Source organism: Chelonia mydas, chromosome 4, assembly GCF_015237465.2.
Source record: "Chelonia mydas isolate rCheMyd1 chromosome 4, rCheMyd1.pri.v2, whole genome shotgun sequence".
Taxonomy (NCBI): Eukaryota; Metazoa; Chordata; order Testudines; family Cheloniidae; genus Chelonia; species Chelonia mydas.
In genome coordinates, this window is record NC_057852.1 from 116,120,528 (window position 1) to 116,142,980 (window position 22,453).

Below are 22,453 nucleotides of genomic sequence, written 5' to 3' on the forward strand. Positions count from 1 at the left end.
TTAGGAAATATTGAAATTAAGGATGCTTGTGCAATAGTTTGTGATCACGTAATTAAAGACTGTAAATAATGCATATATAAAAGGGGGTTGAATTATCTCCCTGCTCTGAATTCTGGCACTCAAGGCCACAGCATCAGCTGGCTGCTGAGAGAAGCAATTGTATGAACAGCTGTGGTCCAGCCTCTGCAGCCCCAGGACGAAGCATGATCAGTTGCTCGGTGGGGTTGATACATATACAGTCTAGTCAGTACTCAGGAGCTATGAGGGGATGGAGCATGCTCGGTGTAGATGGAATCTTCAGACAATTTAGCTGCCAAACTCTAATAAGGGCATGTCTAAACTTGCAGAGGTAGAGCGCTGGGAGTTAAACCAGCCTTCGGAGACCGCAGCAAGGAAAACGCTGCCGTGTGTTTACACTGTCAGCTGCAAGCACACTGGCGTGGCCACATTAGCAGCTCTTGCAATGCCACAAAGAGCAGTGCATTGTGGTAGCTATCTCAGTGTGCAAGTGGCTGCAACGTGCTTTTCAAATAGGGGTGGGGGGGTGGAGTGTGACAGGGAGTGTGTTGTGTTTATGTGGGGGGAGAGAGTAGGTTTTTGGGGGGCTGAGAGCATGTCAGCATGCTGTCTTGTAAGTTCAGACAGCAGCAGACCTCCCCGCCACCTCCCCCCCCCCGACACTCACAAAAGCAGCATTCCACACTAATGGCTTGCTTTGTCCCGGAGCTGGTAAGCATGCCAGCTGTCAGAAACGGAGCTATGAAAGGGCATATCTGCATTCCTGCAGCCGATTTCAAAACAATGAGAAGAGTGGCCACTTGACTTCAGGGGATTATGGGACGTTTCCAGAGGTCAATCACAGCGCAGTAATGCAACACCTCGTTCACACTGATGCCCAGGCGTTTCAGCTGGGGAGCGGCAAGCTTTATGCTTCTCGTGGAGGTGGATTACCAGGAGCGCTCCAGCTGCGGAGTCCAGGCGCTCTATGTGCCTTGCCAGTGTGGACCCATCAGGAGTTAGGGCACCCAGGGCTGCTTTAATGCACTCTAACTTGCAAGTGTAGCCAAGCCCTAAGTCTCCACTGAACACGTGCAAACAGATTTTTAGAGGTTCATAATTTTGCCAAAATTGGGCACATTTTCACAGGGACAGCAAAAAGCACATTCTTGACACAAGGACACTTCTGTGCCAAATTTCAAGTCCATGCTCCAAAGCAGTGGCTCTCAACCTTTCCAGACTACTGTACTCCCTTCAGGAGTCTGATTTGTCCCAATTTTTACCTCACTTCAAAACTATCTGCTTACAAAATCAGACATAAAAACACAGAAGTCGCACAGTACATTATTACTGAAAAGTTCCTTACTTCCTCATTTTTACCATATAATTATAAAATAAATCAATTGGAATATAAATATTTACTTACATTTCAGAGTATTATATATATCATAAATAAGTCACTGTCTGTATGAAATTTTAGTTTGTACTTTAGTTTTTATGTAGCCTGTTGTAAAACTAGGCAAATATCTACATGAGTTGATGTAGCCCCTGGAAGACCTCTGTGTCCACCCAGAGGTACGTGTACCTTTGGTTGAGAACCACCGCTCCAAAGCATGGGGGGGGGCATGTAAGCTTCTCAATAAAATGGTTATGCAATTTTTTTTTTTAACATAGACGAAACAAATATTTTTCTCTAGCATCATTCTTGGAAAGGAGGAAGCCACTTTTGCTGAAGTTTTCCAAACAAATTCAGCCTTGGGCAGAATTCCAGCATGAAAAATTTCAGCCCCAAAATAGTTACAGTTTGGCAAAGTTATACAACCCTGTTTTCAGATGCTTCTAATAGGATGCATCAAGCAACCTCAGCTATAGGTATCACTATGTGAGCCACCAAAAATATCTTTGATTTCTCTTGAAAATACAGCAGAAAATAGGTAATTCCCACAAAGTATATTTCACGCTTCAAAGCTACTGGACAGATTATCACTACTTAAAGGTCATGCTAACTTGGCCAAGGCTATGAATGCTACATTAGGTTCTATTATAACCTGCAATCAAAAAAAAAATCCCCAGTAAGGAAATTAAATTTAAAATATCCATATATTTAACCCATTATTAGTTCTTTATCTGCTCAAAAGCTATGAGCTTGTCACATATACATTTCTTTTCTAGCCATCCTATTTCTATCATCAGAGGGGTACAGTGCAGCCAAGACCAGCCCCTTTACCTTTCCCCCACACTCCTGGTATATTTGCAGGGGTTGTGAATTGGTTGTCATACAAATGTACAGCTGCAGGGCTGTAAACTCTCCACATCTCCTACTGCTCTCTCCTCTCTTCATTACCACTTTCAGTATTCTTCTGAGGTGACACAAAACAAGCCCTACACTCACTGGCTAGTGAAATCTGACAAGAGTACACCTCAGTGAGGTATGGCTGCAGGTATATTATTCTCACAGTAACTTTAACTGGCCTCTTGTGCATTACCACAAAATCTTTCACTGTGTGAATGCTTTCAAGATTCTTTGTAATACACACATGCAAGAGGGTTGCATTAAGGTCACTCCATGAAATTTATCTCTAAAGTGCACAGATTTCGTGTGACTAAATCTCAGGGTAACACTAGTATTTCCCCTTTGCTAAGCAGATTTTGGGGCCTTCCAGGTCAGTTTCCCATTTGAAGCAGAAATTGGTGAGCCAAACTCAGGGTTTTTTCTTAGTGTAATTTGAATATTTACAAACTATACACAAGTCCTGTTTCCTCCAACGGAAGTGGCCACAAACTACATGTTTGCAGAGACACAAGCTAAGATATTACAGGTCAATCTTAAACTGACAGCTGAGCTTCTGTCTCTCTTGGAGTCTCCTGAAATCCCGCCTCTTCTTCAATACATTATTCCACATCTCTCTCTTAGCCCCTGGGCTTTCCATCTGGAAATCCATTTAGCCCAAACCTGCTCACTTAGAACCACGTGGCTACAAAGCAGAAGCATTGTGTCAACCCTTCATTTGTGCAGCTGCTTTGCAATACAAAGAAACCACAGAAAAGATCAGACTTCCCAGACAATGGGTGCTTTACCCCTTGATGACTGCCTGTGCAATGAGTTTCACCTTCATCTACATCAACTCATAACATGCATTGTATTTGTACTTTTCTTCATAGCAACATGAATTTAAGAATTTTTTTGCATATGATTGTAAGTAATATCAGTACAAATTGCAACTGAACTAGTAGAAGACAGCAAAAATAAACAAGTTTTCAATATCCAAAACATTCACGGACAGCAAAACCTTTGGATCCACACTTTAACAGAGAATGATTAATGCAAGAGAATCAGACATAGTCTAGAGAACCCTGAAATAGCCTGAAAACTCACTCTTCAGATACAGATTCACCCATCCACCACTCACTCTGCTTTCTGGTCCTTCCTACAGACTCACTTAAGTGATACCCACGAGAAGTGAACAAAACCAAACGTTATAAAAAGTCCTCTAAGTTATTCCTCTCCATGCCTTAACAGGGCAACCTGTCTTCTTCTTTACTGTCTGGTTTTCTGGACAGGGACTGTTTTTAATGTTATACCAATAAAATAAAAACCAGCAGGATCTTATTAAAGGGAAAAAGGCAAAATACCACATTTATTGTGAATACAGAAAGAATCATAGTAAGCAGTTAGTTATAGCTATAACATTCCATTCAATCTCATATTTATTCACACATTCATTCATTCATACAAACACACACACACAGGTTCTGCAAGGTTGTTATCATAGTTACCAGCCTCAGAGTTGCTCACGCCAAGCCACTGGCCAGGTGGCCTGGACATTAGGAGGGAGCAGGGCCTTGTCAGATGCTCATCTACTGCTCCTGGAAGTTGGTTTGCAGAATCAGACCCCAAAGTTCTCACTTTTTAGAGTCTATTTTTATAGGAATTTCTTCCTATGCCAGTCTATGGGAATTGCTTCATCATGCTGTTGCTGAATCAATCAGCAGATAGCACATTCCTGACGGCTCCATGCTGCTAGATGTTATCTTGTTCTTTGGTTCTCCCATTCTTGAGGCTGTTGGGTGGATTCCAGTCTGCCCTCCGGGGGTCCTCTGGTTATTTCCACTTGACGCCTTCTTCAGCCGATGGACACTGGATTCTTAGGCTGGCACCTCCCTGATCATTCAGTTATTATCCACACCAAGCATCCATCCACATACATCCTCCATCTCTACTTTAATCACAATTGTTAATACAACAAAAGGGCGGGGAGTCTCTGGGTGCTGTTTCTGTTGTTAGAGTATTGCTTTGAGTCTCTCTCTCTGTGAATTGCTTTGAGAACAGACTCTGTCTTAGAATGTACTAACACAATTAGCAGCTTGCAAGTTTCACACATAGAGGGAGAGATACAGTACCAAAAACCAAGAGACCTCTTAATTAGTAATACACTGGAATTTAAACTATGGGGAATCAAACTCATTTGTGATTTTAATACAGAACTTCTTTAATATGATCCAACATTAATTTGAGCTAGAATTTCACAGCCCCTTACTTGGTTGCAAAGGAGAGCAAGATTACTCTCCTCCTCAGCTGAATAAGGGCTGCTCAGACTGTGATGCCAAAGGCAGGAGAGACAGCAGCAGTTGCTGGCCTGATGCTCCCCTTATGAACAAGTGGGTTGGAAGGAGGCTGAGATGGCCAAGGATAAGGAAAAGCCTTAGCTTTGCACCTCCCATTTCCACTCCCCAGGCAGAGCATTGGGCAGGCACACAGTGGAAGGGGAAAAGAAGTGAGCTACTCCACAAAAGGGGGCAAAGTAATTTATACTCTCCCCCTGCATCATCTGCTCTAACGGGGGGCGGGGGGGTAATCAAGGGATGAACTGAGCCACAACTCCTCCCTTGTCTCCTCCTGGGGTAACACGGCCATACCACATCCCAGGGGTGGTCAAACCACGTCTCTTTTAAAGTTAAAGTGCGATTCCAGGAGTCCCCCACACCTCACCACTTTCCACCTACCAGATAGGGGGTAGGGAGGTTGGAGCTCAGGGCTTTTGCCCTGTGGCAGGGTAGTGGAGCTAGGGCAGTGGTTTTCAAACTTTTTTTCTGGCGACCCAGTTGAAGAAAATTGTTGATGCCCATGACCCAATGGAGCTGGGTGAGGGATTTCAGGTGTGGGAGGGGGCTCTGGGCTGGGGCACGGGGTTGGGGTGCAAGAAGGGGTCAGGGCTCTGGACTGGGGGTGCAGACTCTGGGGGTGGGGACAGTAATGAATGGTGTGGGGTGCAGGAAGGGGCTCCAGATTTGGGGGGGCTCAGGGTTAGGGCAGGGGTTACCTCGGGCGGCTCCCAGTCAGCGGCACAGCAGGGGTACTAAGGCAGGCTTCCTGCCTGTCCTGGCACCGCGGACCGTGCTGCGTCCCTGAAGCAGCCAGCAGTGGGTCCGGCTCCTAGGTGGAGGTACACAAGCAGCTCCACACAGCTCTCGCCCGCAGGCACCGCCCCCCCCAGCTCCCATTGGTCAGTTCCTAGCCAATGGGAGTACAGAGCCAGAGCTCGGGGCAGAGGCAGACAGTGGAGCCTTATGGACCCCTCACCTAGGAGCTACTAGGACCTCACCTAGGACCTACTGCTGGCTGCTTCCAGGGCGCAGCGCGGTGTCAGAACAGGTAGAGACTAGCCTGCCTTAGCCAGGCAGCACCCGGGACGGGACATTTAACAGCCCAGTCAACGGTGCTGACCAGAGTCATCGTGACCCAGTGCCTTACATTCTGCAACCCAGTACTGGGTGGCGACCTGCAGTTTGAAAACCACTGGGCTAGGGGCTTCCGCCAGAGATGACTGCTGCCTGCTATGAGTAGGGGGAGGGGGCACAATTTAAAGGTTCGGCTCTTCCAACAGCTTGAGTCACATACCCGCAGGCAAATCCCCCCCTTTTACCCTCAGCGACCCCTCCCTTTGACTCCCAGGTGTTAGCTCTGCATGGAAAGACCTCTGCTTTAGCACTTTGGGGAGAGGCATCAGCGAAAGCAGCAAAAGCCCTGAGCCTGGGCAGGTGCCTCCCACAGGGCTGAAGCTCTGAGACACCCCCTCCCCACAATGCTAAAGCCCCAAGCCCTGGCAAGCGCCCCCCGGCTCTCCAACTTGTGAAGATTGTCATATGCAGCTCAGAGGGTCAGTAAGTTTGGCCACCCCGTCATCCCTTTGCTCAGGACTGGGGCAGAAAGAACAATCTTTGTGTCTTGTACAGCAGGGAGCACACTGTTAGCACCTAGCTACAAACCCTTAATAAGTAATAAGGCAAGTAGTTTCAGGTGAAGTCCCCCAAAAGAGCAATGTTTACAAGTGCTTGGGTCATATGTGCCTTCACTTTGAGGTACATATTTCTTGAGAAAAAGTTCATAACCTGAGAGCCTGTGCGTCTCTAGATCCAAGCAGGTGTTATAAAATGCCTTGTACTCTCTGTATTTTTCCTGCTCATCTTATTCATGTTTAAAAGGTCTCCCACCTCTTGCTGAGTGAATTCACCATACCAAAAAATATGAAAGATAATGAAACACAATTGGCAGATGGAAATCTATTGATGAAAGAGATCAAAGTTCCAGTTGGACAAATTGTGCAGTAAAGGACAGCAGAGAGATAGGTGACAGAAGGGGAAGGGAAATAAAAAAAGTGAAAAGATGCAAAGAAAAGGCTGCTGCAAATATCAAATCTACAGATTTTTTAACTCACTTGAATAGCCACAAGGTTTAAAGTGCTGCCAGAGAAGTACTGAGAGAGGAGAATCCCAGGTGTCAAACGCGAAGAGGTAGAGAGTGGCTGAACATTTGATGTTTTCAATAGCCCTGAGCATCTAATGAAAGAAGAGAGCAAAGCAACCAGTGTCACGAAAGAACTGAGCAAAAAGTGATAAAAAATGAAATCTTTCATTAACTATTAAAATAGTTGTAGGGAAAGGGGTGTTAATCAGAGCACATCACTCAAACTACAGATAGTACTGGATGTACATAGGCTTTTGGGAGATATAATTTTTGAATGAACACATTTATAGATGCCAAATGTGATGCCTTTAAAAAAAGACAAATGAATTTATTTCCTTGTGACATGCATTTTAAGAAATTTTCTGTGTGAGTCCAGAGCTCATGAAGATGAGGAACTCTAGTGGCATTGGCTTCAAAAGGCTAGAGGGGAGGCAAGCTCTGTACAAGTTTTCCCCACACAACATTTTCTCACTAAGATGAGACCAACCTTATTTTCAGTAGACATTCATGTCTAGCTGTGGAAGACTGGTGAGTGATTAGTATTTGCATTACAGTAACACCCAATGATGAGAGGTGTGTACACACTCACATAGCAAGAGATAGTCCCAGCCCTGGACATTCTGAGGAGACGAATGTGACTTGCCTTGCTCCCCTCCCAGAAGTGCATAAGGCAATTCCCCCCACCCCCCCAGTCCCTTGTACTGGCAACCCACATCATGGGATGGGGAAAGCAGCCTCTGTGGGGCTGCTACTGCCTCTCCCACACAGCTGGGAGCAGACTGGGCAAGGGAGAATAACAAGCAGGGCCTTGACTCTGCCTCCACAAAGTTCCAGCCAGTGAGGGGAAGCAATCTCCTAAAGGTATAGACTGAGAGCAAAGAGCAGGAAGGTGCATTAACATGCCGCCTGTTGCTCTGATTGTTAACGGTAAAATTAGTCCTCAATACAAAAGGCAGACAAAGCGTGGGAACTGAGACACATCTCAATTAAAGGACTTCCCTAAAGTCTCACAAGAAGAACGTGGGTATAGCTAACTGCAATCGCAGGTGTGACTGCAGCTCAGGTAGGCGTACCTGCACCGGCTGTAATCTATACAGCATGGCTAAAAATAGCCGTGAAGACACAGCAGCACAGACCCCAGCACGGGCTAAGAACACGCTTGCACAGCCACATCTTCCATGCTATTCTTAGCCACACTATGAAGATTATATACAATTGCAGTGTAGACACAGACATATGGCACAGCCAGCAACTGAACCCAGATCCCAGTCTGGTGTCTTCACCACAACCTCATCTGTTCCTTTCATTAACCTCTCTAGCATTAAAAAAAAATGTTAAGATAAGAACACTCACTATAAAAAGCAAATATTAGTTTATTGCTGTTGACAGATTAAAACAGGTCTGAAAGGAATAATAAAATAGCAATAATGTTTATTTGCTAAATCATAAACTTGTTATAGGATTAATACCATAAGAATCTAGAAAGGTTTTTTTGTTTGTTTGTTTGTTTGTTTTTTTAAATATATAAAGCTTCTGGGCTATACTGAAGATTTTCAATTCCACAGAATACTGTGTGTATTTTACCATTACATGTACCAACATTAAAGTCTTATAAAATTGTCCAGCTTTAGGATTAGCTGCAGTTAAAGTAGAGAAAGAAGAGAGAAGATACCAATAATCTCTCCTGAAAACCTATTTATACAGTAAAGTCTATAGGAAATTGTTCACTGATAAACATTCAGTTCGTACTGCTGTTAATTCTTCTATTTCCAGCAATAGATAATTGTTCAGCTGATGTGGAACCCTCAGGTTGTGCAGCAGCAGCTAACCGTGTGATCTTGTTGTGGTTACCCTCACCCTCTGTTTCTCTTCCAATTGTCTGTCACACTTTCTTGTTGGGCCTAGTCTGAAATGAGACTTTTAGGGGCAGGGACCATGCTTTCCTATGAGTTTGAACAGTATGCAGACCTATGCTGCCTGTGGGCATTTGTACAATACAAATAATTAGTAAGTAACATAACTAGTAAGCAGGCCTGAGAACAGGTCTTGCGATGCTTCAGATGGATAAGGTTTAGCCATCATTAACAGATAAAGTGCCAAATTCTCAGCACCTATTCCAATAGCTTCATGCTTCTGAAGTTGCACAAAGCCACTAATAAAGCCGTGCTAAAGGAGCAGCTAAGGATCCCTCTTACCACAGGGGAACCCTCACTTGGTGTAAAATCCATGTAAGCTGACTCTATGCCACCTCTCTCCTCCGTGGGTGCAGGCCAGAATGCATGGTTCTCTGCCAGATCCCCACCTAGAGCAGTGACTGGCTGTAGCCTGTATAACCAAGAGCACCCTCAGCGCTGCTGTAAATTATGCCAAGAGCCATTTCAGCCCCTGGCCAGTTCTGGAGAGGGGACATAAGAACGGCTATACTGGGTCAGACCAAAGTTCTATCTAGCCCAGTATCCTGTCTTCTGACAGTGGCCAGTGCCAGGTGCCCAAGAGGGAATGAAAAGAACAGGTAATCATCAAGTCATCCATCCCTTGTCACCCATTCCCAGCTTCTGGCAAACAGAGGCTAGGGACACCATCCCTGCCATTGATGGACCTATCCTCCATGAATATATCTAGTTCTTTTTTGAACCCTGTTATAGTCTTGGCTTTCACAACATCCTCTGGCAAGGAGTTCCACAGGTAGAGTATGCATTGTGTGAAAAAAATACTTCCTTTTGTTTGTTTTAAACCTGCTGCCTATTAATTTCATTTGGTGATCCCTAGTTTTTGTGTTATGAGAAAGAGTAAATAACACTTCCTTATTTACTTTCTCCACACCAGTCATGATTTTGTAGACCTCTATCATATCCCCCCTTTGTCATCTCTTTTCCAAGCTGAAAAGTCCCAGTCTTATTAATCTCTCCTCGTATGGCAGCAGTTCCAGATCCCTAATAATTTTTGTTGCCCTTTTCTGAACCTTTTCCAATTCCAATATATCTTTTTTGAGATGGGGCAACTACATCTGCACGCAGTATTCAAGATGTGGGTGTAGCATGGATTTATATAGAGGCAATATGATATTTTCTGTCTTATTACCTATCCCTTTCTTAATGATTCCAAACATTCTGTTCGCTTTTTTGACTACCACTGCACACTGAGTGGATGTTTTCAGAGAACTATCCACATTCACTCCAAGATCTCTTTCTTCAGTGGTAAGACCTAATTTAGACCCCATCATTTTATATGTATAGTTGGGATTATGCTTTCCAACATGCATTACTTTGCATTTATCAACATTGAATTTTATCTGCCATTTTATTGCCCAGTCACACAGTGTTGAGAGATCCTTTTGTAACAGTCCACAGTCTCTCTGGGACTTAATTATCTCGAGTAGTTTCATATCTGTGACGCTGTATGGAATCTGGGGGACACTTGAGGATATTATGAATATTAATATTGTAAAACTGCAATGAGTTGTGCCAGATATGCCATGTCAGATATCTGCAGAAATGTTATTATTTGCCAAATATGATAATCTCATTTATGCGTTTGTATCACCTTTATTTTTTGGGTTATAGATATGTATGTATTACAAAACTTGTGCTATGTTTCTAGGTGACACCCCCAGACAGTTTGGCATGAGCACTGCCTAGCTTTGATGGCCCATTAAGGATAATCAGCTATACAACTGACCAACTGAGAGAAGGCAAGGGATATACCTTATGACTCAGCAAGCCATGCAGGGGCATGTCTATGGACAGAACTATAAGACTTCCAAGCCATGTGCTGAGCAGTATGTGTTTGAAACAAAGGAAGCACAAGCCACATGGCAAAAGACTATAAAAGGCAGCTGCACCTTCTCCATTTTGTCTTCAATCCTGCTTCTTACCTCTGGAGGAACTTTGCTACAAACTGAAGCTCTGAACAAAGGACTGAATGAACCATCCAAGCTGTGGATGTGTTCCAGAGGGACTTTCAAGCCAGCAAACTCACCAATACTGCTAGGAACCTGATATATGGACTCTGAAGTCTTTGTATGTCTGTGATTGTTTTACCATTTAACATCTCTCTTCTTGTTCTTTCTTTTCTCTTTATAATAAACCTTTAGTTTTAGATAGTAAAGGATTGGCTGGTAAGATCCAAACCTATACTGACCTGGTGATGTGGCTGACCTTTTGGGGTCTGTTTTGTATATGTGCACAGAGTTTAAAATAACTTCTCAATGTAATGGACGTAGGTGCTGATTGGGAGCCAGAGAACTGGAATGCAATAAAGGGGGCTGTGTGATTTCATTTTTGCTCTTGATAACCAGTGTGGGGGATCAGAAGCACAGTTTGTGACTGGTTGAGGAGAATAACTTCAGTGCTACTGCAGTCTTGGGGTATCTGCTCTCCCTTTTTCAGCCTGCCTTGACGTTGGCATTTCCAGTGAGGGCTGCCCCGGGCATCATGGGTCACAGTATCATCTGCAAATTTTGCCACCTCACTGTTTACCCCTTTTTCCAGATTATTTATGAATATGTTTAATAGGACTGGTCCCAGTACAGACCCCTCTATTTACCTCTCTCCAGAAGGTGGTTTAGAGCCATCTTCCACAACCCTTCAGCTCCTCCAGCATAAACTCAGCATGGATGAGGACTAACCCACTGAATACAAGACAGTCGTAAAGTTACTAAGAAACCTTCTATGATTATCTGAGGATCCTCCAGCCTTGATCTTTGTTATGTCTGCCACTCCTTATTGCAAACATATTTCACTAGAAAATTCACAGACTGAACAAACCTTCAAAAAAAAAAATACTGCAAGGCACTGATGAAATCAGAAAGAGAATTCTTATGGTATATGGCAAAAAATAACTTGGACAAGATGACCAACTGAGATAAGAGATTATTAGATAAAATTCACGTTCTCCAGGAAGGAAAAAATGGGAAACTTACATGATTCATAGTAAAAATGTCAACAGACTAAACTATAGCTGTGCTAACAGGTGTCAATCTGAAAACCCTTTGATTCCCTATGGCTTACTGAACAGAGAAAAGGTGTTTCAATTACTAAGTTTACCTCTTTAAAAACTATTTAAGAAAGACCCTCGGTTAAAGGTCAGTTTAAGAACCTTTATATAGATTTCATATGCATGAAGAATTATCAATTAATAGCTAGCTTCAAGAGTTCAGTTTTAGCAATAATACTAGTTATGCTACCACTATGGAGGAGTTATAATTCTGAATCGTAATATTTCACGAAACAGTTATCATGTGAAGGCAGCAAGCTGAGGTCACAATCCTTCTTCCAATGAAGTTAATGGGAATGTTGCCATTGATTTTTAAAGAATCAGGATCAGCCTGTGATGTTGTTAGCTTAACAAAACCACATACAGACAAATGTGGTTACACCTGAAGACCTTCTACCTTTTGCAATGATCCACTCAGATCTCACAAGCTAAGCAGGGGTGCACTGCGTGAATATTTGCATGGGAGACATCTAAGGAACACTAAGTGTTGTCAGAAGTGGTAATATTCCCCCATATCAGTGCCTAACAAATGCCCCACCTTGATATGAAGGGGCACTGTTCTACCAGTGGCAGCTGCTTTTAGATTACATGTAAACTGAGCTCTCACGGCTTGTAATCAAAGATCCAATGGCTCTTTTTGGAAGAATAAGGGTATTTATCCTGGTAATCTTGGCCAGATGCCACCTGTAATTTCAAATAGTTATTTCCCCCTTCCCCCATAAACATTGTGCAGTTTCACTGTAACATATTAAACATCTATCACATTTCACTCTCTGATAGCTCGAGTTTCAATGGTAGAGGAAATGTGCAGCTTTTGTAGGAACTAAATTTGTACAGTCATTCAGGATTCAGAGCTAAAAATGCTGTGTGTGTTTGCATGTGCTTACGTGCACATACTCCCAGTATGCAGTTATTAAAATATTAATAATTATTTATATTGGGGTAGTGTCTAGGACCCCCAGTCATGGACCAGGACCCCATTGTGTTAGGTACTGTCCAAGCACAGAACAGGACTGTCCCTGTCCCAAAGAGATTACAATCTATAATAAATGTTTCCAGTGTATTAAATCCAGAAGCTTTGAGTGCTTATGTTTTGGCGTCCAAATTGAAAGCAACTTTCAACTGCTTATTTCCGATTTCTAATTTGGTGACTTCAAACTCTAGATGTAACGACAATCTGATCTTTTACTCCCACTTTTCATCTGAATTCTGTGATAAAAAGAATCCATTTCCTTAGTGGCAAATTAAATTGAGATGTACAGTGAGAAATTTACATTTAGAAGGAAAAATTGAACTTCTAATATAGGAGTAAATTGTTTTTGACTTCCCTGCCAGTGCTCTCAGGAAATAGTTTGATCCTATCCTCCAATACATTGCCCTCATTACCCTGTGCCATGAGAGAAAATCAACTGCAGTGCATAAGTATTAGTGATTTGCCAAGATAATTGGCAATATGTACCGTGTATCCGAGAGTAGGATCAAGTGCCATATTCAACTAGAGCTTTGTCTACATCGAGGGAAGGCAAAAATGTACAAAATGAGGATAAATAAAGTCAGAGCAAGGGTAACCCATTGGAAACTCTAAGATACCTTTGAAAAAATGGTTATTTCAGGGGTTTTGCAGAGGTCCTAACTAATAGCACTCATCACACTGAGGATGCGATCAGTCCCCTCAGCTCTCCTTTCATTCTGTTTCAGACATAGCAGAGAAGACCTACAACAATTCTGAACATGATTTCCTACTGCATACTATTACAACACACATATTTGTTAGTCTCTAAGGTGCCACAAGTACTCCTTGTTTTTTTTTTAACATACATACAGTTTATTAAGTTTCCTCTAGTTAGCATTCACTGCCAATGATCTAGCACTTGGAAATATAAGCAGGAAGGGATCTACTGAGAATGCAAAGCAACCATATTAGTGGCACATCTTATAATGGGCATCCAGGATATGACAGATCACCAAACTAGATAAGTACCTATGAATTACATATAAATAAGTACCTATGAAATGTCTTGATGAAATATTAAAAATAAGTTTGGTTCTCAAAGTTATTCTCTTGACTTTGCAACATGTCCATATTCCAAAGATTTTCCGAAATATAAATACTGATCTAGTGCTCCTAGTTTATTTATACCACGCTTATTTGACACGGTAGTTACAAAAGACCAAAAAACTCTGCCATTTATGAACTCCTGAACCATCTCCTCAGCTGTGTATAGACTGCGAACAAAACACCAAGTCCATTCCAATACAAATTGAGAGGAAAACATGAATAACTATGACAGGTGTATATGTGTAGACAGACAGACAGAGTCACACACAGAGAATGGATCAATGAACCAAATCTGAATACAATGAATGTAGGCCATATTTCTGGCAAGCTGAAAACATACTGGCTAATATTCATGCTACCTACAGCCCATCCCTGAGAAGACAAATTCCCTACCTGAATACCCCATCTTTTGGCAGGGAATAATGACAAAGCTAGTCCTAGGTCAGGGAGCCTTAGACCTGCTCGTAAGAGCGGGGCTTAAGAGTAGGCCATCTCCTGTACACATGAATAAAAGCTATGCACTTGCTCCTGCATATCCTGCTTTCAATGAAGTCAATAGCAAAATTCTCAATGACTTCACTTGGATTGGGCCCAAGATGCTTGGAGCTGAGAAACATCTAGTTAAATTGCTCTCTAACCCAGAACTAGCTCATGTCTTCCTCCCTGGACAGGGGATGGGCTCCCCAGGTGGGGAATAAGATGCACACAAAAGTTATGCGTGTTTCATCAAAATATGACCCCATATATGAATTTCACCCCAATTCTGAATATCAGCCTATTTGCCAGTTCCTGTTATACAAGTACAGCCTGATTCTCCACTGCCGTACATCTTGCATAGCCATTTACTGATACGCAGAGTGGTGTAAAACTCAGCCCTTCTAATTTGGTAGCATTACGTACCCACTTCGCAGCAGTACAACAACACAAGGCGTAAGGGTTCTTAGATGCCACCGTAATACAAATAAATAAAGCAGTGGAGAATCAGACCCCTAAGTAACTAGAATTTGTTTTTTGTTTTAATTTGGTGCAAAGAAGACATTCATTTTCAGTATAAAGTCCATTGGAATTGCAGCTGTGACAGTTCAGTAGTAAAACACAAATGCGATCGCTCTATTTTCAGCTTTTTAAATCTCCATCCTTGAACTGGACTGCCCAACTTTAATATTCTATCCTAGTATTAATTTCTGTAGCTGTACACTGATATTTATCATTGGTCACAAAAATCGTCAAGAGAATGTTTAAGGTTGCATCCCACAGACCAAAGACACCAGAAAATATCATACCCTGAAGACAGCAAAAGATATCAGTACACGGTAAAGAAACCCCCAGTCATTAAGAAAATAAAAATGAAGTGCTTTGTAAACAACACACTGGTCAACTACACCTCAGTCTACCATACAGGGACAATTAAGTTGGCAATCAGCTAGAAGTCATGAGCTGGACCAGATTAAACTGTCATTTAATTTGAATTTGGCTACTGTTTAAAAGCAATTGTATTATTGCTGTATTGCTTTATTATTGTTGTATTATTGCTGTACAACATTTACACTGTGCATAAGATTGCTAAACTGTTTAACCAACACACAAATAAAAATCAAGAAATGAATGGCAGCGTACAACATGAAGGCAAGAAAAAAAACCTGGTAAAATAATTAAGTTACACAGTAACTACAAATTGGGTAAATAAATTCCCTTTTAGACATAACTTGGGTCAGTGACACTGCATCTTAAGTAAGGCACACATTATTCAAAACAATCTTGTTCAGTGTCTGGATACCAACGTTAAATCCTGACACAGCAATATTTAATAAATTGGCTACTGTCCATTCAGTAGGTTATCTGGAAGACAGCATCCATAAGAAACACCTGGATCTACGTCAACGACTGGTGTATCACAGAACAATGCAACCCATGGAACAGAGAAGCTAAACATTCCTGCTTCCTGCCTTGTGAAGTTTATCAGAAGATGACAACCAGCAGTAAGGGTAACCTATAACATGAATGGACAGTACTGTGTAACAACTAATTACAAAACATTTATATATAAAGGCCTCATTTGTAATGTCACTATTCAAATTTCTGTTTTACTTTTCAGAAACGTAGCACTGTGGGACACACTATAACAATGCCTATCCCAGTATTTCAAACACTCAGTCTACTACTAATGAGGATGCAGGTGATAACTGTAATTGCCCTAACGGGAGTGTGTTGCTATCTGCAGCACCAAAGTGAAAGGGAAAGACTACAACCCCAGACTGGAAAAACATTGTTATGCTTGGAAATAAGGTGGTGTCCTATGTACACATACATACTATACATATATACCCATATACACTACAAATATATACACAACATAGCCATATTACTTAGCTGTATTAATTATCTGGGTGTGTCCCCAAGGCTCAATCATAAAACTACATTCCTCAAAGTCCCAGGCCTAACATTCCCAGGCTCACCATAAGGGACTAGACACAATTGGCAAATAAAATCTGTCCATCAGTCATACAAGCGATTGTGCAGACCAAGGGACAGATGGGGCATGAATGTATTGGTGGTAAAATAAGGTGACCGCATAACAGTGTTTAGTCCACTGGGTCATCTCCAGTCCATGCATTATGCTTTTCCGGGATGATGAGTAACAGGGCTGATATTGCAAAAACACACATTCCTCAGAGGTGCGAGGCCCGGAGCACTGACGCAAACACATTCCAGAAGGGTGGTATCAGAACACCTCGATACCAACACATTCCCTAAAGAGAACAGGAACAGGCTGACCCATCCTAAAGATAAGGTCAGGATGACAGTGTGATGGATAGAAATATATAAGGTGATGGATGGTAACCGGCTATGTCAGAGGGGCAGTACATAACTTGTTGGTATTGACGTATAAAGTGGAGTCTCAGAGAGAGCGTCTTTGGGTGGCTAGGGGATAGTGGAAAGTCCAGCCACAAACTGAGCTAGTCCATTGCAACGGGCATATATGTCTTAGCATACCTGAACCATTGAGCCACGGCACTAGGTTCGGGCTTCGTTGACAATAAACTTGACCAACTGCCTTCACTGAAAACTGTGGCTTTACTGGGCAGTTTGGTCGGAGCCTGCTGTACGGGCTATCTGGCCAGAGTCAGTACAGCCTGCAGAGAGAACACATGCACGCAGCCAAACATCTGATGACATCTGGCTGGTGGGTTTTGTCCACATACTTATGGTACAACTGATCACCATATTTGAGGCTGGGAAGGAATTTTCCCCCAGGCAGAGATCCTGTAGGTTTTTTACCTTCCTCTGCAGCATGGGGCCTGTGTCACTCACTGGTTTGGACTAGAGTAAATGGTGGAGTCTCTGTCACTTGAAGTCTTTAATCAAGATTTGAGGACTTCAGTAACTCAGCCAGAGGTGATGGGTCTATTACAGGAGCACATGGGTGAATTTCCATGGCCTGCAATGTGCAGGAGGTCAGACTAGATGACCATGATGGTCCCTTCTGGCCTTAAAGTCTATGAGGTTAAACAGAGATAGCAAGTTGACAAGAAAAGGCTAGCATTGCTTAATTGAAACTCGCACTAAATCATTTAAGTTTGCCACTGAAAAATTCATCTCTTCTCTCACCGTTTAATTTATTCAGATATTTGGTACTTCTCTTTTTCCTCTGAACCCCAAATGAAACAGAGGAAGTGGGCAGGAAAATCTAATTTTCTCTATCTACTTGGAGCAGTCTGTTTCTTTCAAAACATGGATTTCTTGGATAATACAGGCCACTTTAAAAATAAACTTATTTAAAACAAAAGATCCTTACTCCAGAATAGATCAATGTGTTAGATACAGGAAGCCTCCTCAAGATAGACCTATCAGAAGAAATAAGCATAAAATCAGAGTTTGCTTCCTATCTCCAAATGAGATTTTTGTTGAAGTTTGTTAATTTTTATCACAGAGAATTCTCTATTTCTTTGACCATTTTCATATCATAATATAAGATTATAGTTCATAGAACAGAAGTATAATATTGGCTCATGAGACACAAAATGCTACAACATGCCCTGGTGGGCATCTTGTTTTAATTAAAGAAATGGAATATGCTATACCTATCAAAAGATGCATGAAGAAATTGAACACAATTAAAGAGAAAAAGCACTTAATCTAAAATAATGGGGGAAGTTATTTTGGTAGCAACTGACAAAAGTAGAAGTTCTTTCATAATTTCCCTTTAGGGAATATAGAGTCTGTCCTGCTTTCCCCCGCAGGGAAATGCTGGTTAGCTAGTGGCAGTTTTGTTAAAAAGAAACCAATGAAATCCCATACAAATCCCCTCTCTTTTCCAAAAAATCCCCTAAACTCCACAGAGAATATCCATACTGTCAACTGCAGACAATAAGATTGATTCCATAAAAGGATGATGTGGGACATTGTCAACAGCCATAATTCCTCCACTGTGAGATTATCAGAGATTAGGAAAGCAAGCACTGGCTGGATCAATACGTGGATGAGAGAGCTCCTGGGAAAAAAACAGGTATGACAAGGTTGGTGATTTATTAATGAGGCACTCTGTCCTCTGAGATGATACAGAACCAGTGCTCCAGAAGGCTATTAGAGGAGAATTCTGTTGCCAAAGGGTGCTGTCTTTCAGTTATTAAAAATCCTATCATCCTTCTCATCCGCCCAAGAGCAGTGGATTTAGCTTGGGTGTTCAGACAAATTCCAAATTAGGTAATGACACTCTGTTAACCTAAAGTTTACAGTGCCATTTCATTCAAAGAAAGCCTTCTTCACTTATGGCCCTCACCTGTTATGCTGGGTTGATGTGTGCTCATAAACTGATGCTCTGTTTCACCCCAGAGGGGGCTGCTGTGCACTTGTGGGAACCAAAGTGATTCCAATGGAGTTTATATGCTGTATAAATTAGTTAATAAAGTTTGTGAAGCATATTAGAATCCTAAGACTCTATACAGTAAAGTGACAGGAATTCCCCAAACCATCAAGCGAAGGCTTATCAACTGGGATATATGGATCCATACGTGCTCCCCAAAGAAATGCCAAAGGGTCTAGTCGGCAGCAGGCAGCCAGCTACCTGAAAGGCAGGTTGTGTATGTATGTGTGCAGGTATGGAGTGTATGTATGTGTTTGGCATATGTGGAGATACAGTACAGCAGCTAGAGAAGACCAAACCTTTCCACATTGGTTCTTTTAACTTGCAAAGGCCTTTCCCCGCTGTTATTTTAGGCACTATGGCTGGAGCAAACCCTGTTATTTTCTTGTTGGATCTTCAGAGGGCAGGGCATTCTTTGCACTTTTGTTTTAAAATCGATTGCCAACTCACCCACCACTTGCAGGGTAATATTTTCAAAATCACCTCCATGACTTAGGCACCTAAGTTACATTGGGTATTAAGTCACTTACATGATTTACCTGCATAGTCTGCCCTGTGACCAACCATCACTCCAAAGAGCCTGTCACAAGGACTTCTTAGAAGACCTCCTCTGGTCCAATGGAGCTTAACTACATGGACAGAGCTCTGTATAATAACTCTACTATTGTTGTAAAACACTTTTCTTAAACACTATGATAAAAAAACCCAGTTAAAATAATTATAGAGATTCAAACTGTCCACCTGGGGAAGGATGTTGGGCAACGGGAGAGATAAATCAGGGAGTGCAGCTATAAGAACATAGAAATGGAAGGGAGAATAAGAAAAATAATTTGGGAGGAAAGAGGTGAATGGCAAAGACAGACAAAGATTTGTTTAAGCCAATGAAGAATATTAAAATAGCACATTCCTAAGTAATGTACACAAACTGAGGCTTTAATCCACTGTATGATTCTAGTTACACAAACATTCCCATTTGCAAGAATATTTACCTTTCTCAGATACTTTATATCTGAGGAGTAAGACATTAAAGAGTCTACTTTCTTTTTCAAATTAGCCAAATATTTCTCATTTCCAAATGAAATATACTAAACCTAAAATGAGCTACAAAGATATTTGATCCTGCTACTCTTAACAATCACACAGCAATTTTCTGAAAAAATAATCTAAGTTACTATATAGCTAGAAAAGACAAGACCTGCTGTGCAATTTACAGGGATGAGTATCCACATTATCACTGCATTACACAAGTCAAGGTTTCATTTATTTCACTTCCTTTTTCAATCTGAATCAAAATATAAGAAAGGCAATGATACTGCTCATTAGGATTTTGTAACTTTTTAGAAAAAGAACAGAACCCTTCCCTGCCAAAGTATCAATATTCCAGCACTCTCATAACTTTGCTTTTGGTTTTTACAGACATTATTCCATTTTTATTTTCTATTTGCAGAATATTACCTGCCACTTGACTTTCAGGAAGGTCATCATGAGATTGCACAAACAAATCCACTCTGTTCTCACAACAGACCTTTTTCAAGTTCTGCCAGAGAAAAGAAATGACCTTTAATAGCTGTGTGTCTGTCATATAATCCTGACCTCCCTTTCAACAAAATAAGCAGGATTCCTAGCTGTTGTCTACTGCCTTTTCTGACTCCACAAACACAATATTTTCCTTTGAAAGCTGCAAATTGTTGCTCTTTAGATTCTGATCCAGGTATTTAAAGGCCCATGAACGTTAAAAAAAAATTTTTCCAAGAAATACTGCTGCACAAATATATATGAACCCAGAGCACATCCTTTTTCTGTGTAGGAACAAGGCCAGGCTGTTCTAAAGGCAAAATGTGCTCAAGAATAACAGAACAGACTCTCTACTACATTTTCCTGTGCTCAGAAAAGTGCCCTTTGGCATGGTGAACACTTAAGGGGCTGAGACCAGAAATAGTGGATTTGTTCTTTTAGCAGCTTAACGAAGGGCTTGCCTACACAGGGAGTTTGGGCGCCGTAAGCCAAGGTGTGAATCCATCGCACACTACCTTGCCCCTCACTATGTGCACTGTAAACTTTAGGTTAACAGAGTGTCATCACCTTATTTGGAATTTGTCTGGACACCCAAGCTAAATCCACTGCTCTTGGGCGGATGAGAAGGATGATAGGATTTTTAATAACTGAAAGACAGCACCCCCTTCACCATGGACCCTGCGACAGGCACAGTAAACGTTTCATGGGAGTACATCAAAGCGTACTATAGAACCTCCAGTGTGCGGTAGGGTGCATGAGGCCATTTAGTGCAGAGCAAACTAGTGCACTGTAGATTCACACCCTGGCTTGCAATGCACTAACTTGCCATGTAGACGAGCCCTTACAGTGTGTTTGACTCAGAAAACATGTGCATAGGATCTAGATTGAGCTGCAATTTCTATATATAAGGCAATGTACAATATGCCTGTATTAGTTACCATGGATGCCCCTTTATTAAAGGGGTCAACAGCTTCAGGTAGTGCAGACGTGTGTCTGAAGAGACTCCATCAGAGAGAACTACAGGGCAGATATTCAGTATCATCTTTATGACACATTTTGTTGATATGAAGTATAATGCAATAATAGTGACTTCTTACTCTTCTAAAGCTTGAAGCATGTTCCCTGAGTCTTCAAAAGCCAGTATCTCAATGATTTGGTCATTCATAATGATATCTTCATTAAATGGATCTCCCGAATTCAACTGTGAATATTCCAGTTTGCGATCTAGAGTAGGATCATATCGTATCTCCTAAGTAAACACAAAAAAGAAACGTTATATTATAGCAGATCAACCCTTAGTGTGGATACAACTCCTATTGTTGTCAGTGGAAAGACTCCCATTTACTTCAACAGGAGTTTGTGTGGATGCTATGTTTTGGTATATAACTGAGCAGGAACCTAAATGATTAAAACAATCAATGGAATTTAGGCTCTTAGCTCTTAGGCTCCTAAATCAGTTAGGCATTGCAATGCTAAGCACAGCAACACCTAAACAGCTTTAAAATTTTGGGCCAAAGCCCACTGAAGTCAATAGGAGTCTATCCATTGGCTTCAATAGCCTTTGGACCAGCCTCAGTGAATTATTTTCCATTCCAAATCTCTAGGACCATTCTATTTGTATTATGGTACATACAACCTTTTAAATAGACTTGTTGAACAAAATCACACATAATTCTATGTTTGCAGTGTTGTTGTACTCATGTTGGTCCCAGGATACCAGGCATTTGATGTGGAAAGGTTGCTGAGGTAGTATCTTTCAAATGGGCCAACTTCTGTAAGTGGATGAGACAAGTTTTGGAGCCACACAAAGCTCTTCTTCCCCAAACCTAAAGAAGATCTCTGTGTAGCTTGCTTCCATCAACAGAAGTTAGCACATGATTCTATGGAAGAGGAAAAGCGGTTCAGATAGTATACAGTATCTATGGATTCCCTTGAGATTAAGGATTAATAAATTCACCAGACAAGAAAACCTTTATAAACCTCTGGTGCTGGGACGATTCTGCTACACTTTTATGATTTCAGCATCAAGCCTTATTCGTAAAAGGGAGACTGACGTGAGCTATTTGCACTTACTGTGATTTCTTCTGAATTAAGAGAAATGAAAAAGTTTAATAGAGCCGTTTTTCAAACACGGTGCACACTGATACGTATGGAACTTTCTTTCTCTTAATAAGCCATTATTTTATAATAAATGCAGTATTTATTGTAAATATAAATAGGACACATGCCCATCCTTCTCTGTACCACTTGCAGAACTCTTCCAGCAGAAGCTTACGAG

The 22,453-nt window shown here is 41.6% G+C and overlaps 1 protein-coding gene across 6 annotated transcripts in view; it reads right to left on the reverse strand.

The window, feature by feature from the left end:
* Nucleotides 1-22,453, reverse strand: part of EVC2 (EvC ciliary complex subunit 2) — a 164,273-nt gene that overhangs the window by 85,465 nt on the left and 56,355 nt on the right. For all 6 annotated transcript variants that reach the window (XM_043544659.1, XM_037898083.2, XM_037898082.2 and 3 more), the window contains one exon: nt 21,273-21,424. In XM_043544659.1, the coding sequence (XP_043400594.1) occupies nt 21,273-21,424 (152 nt within the window). The remainder of the gene's footprint in view (nt 1-21,272; nt 21,425-22,453) is intronic.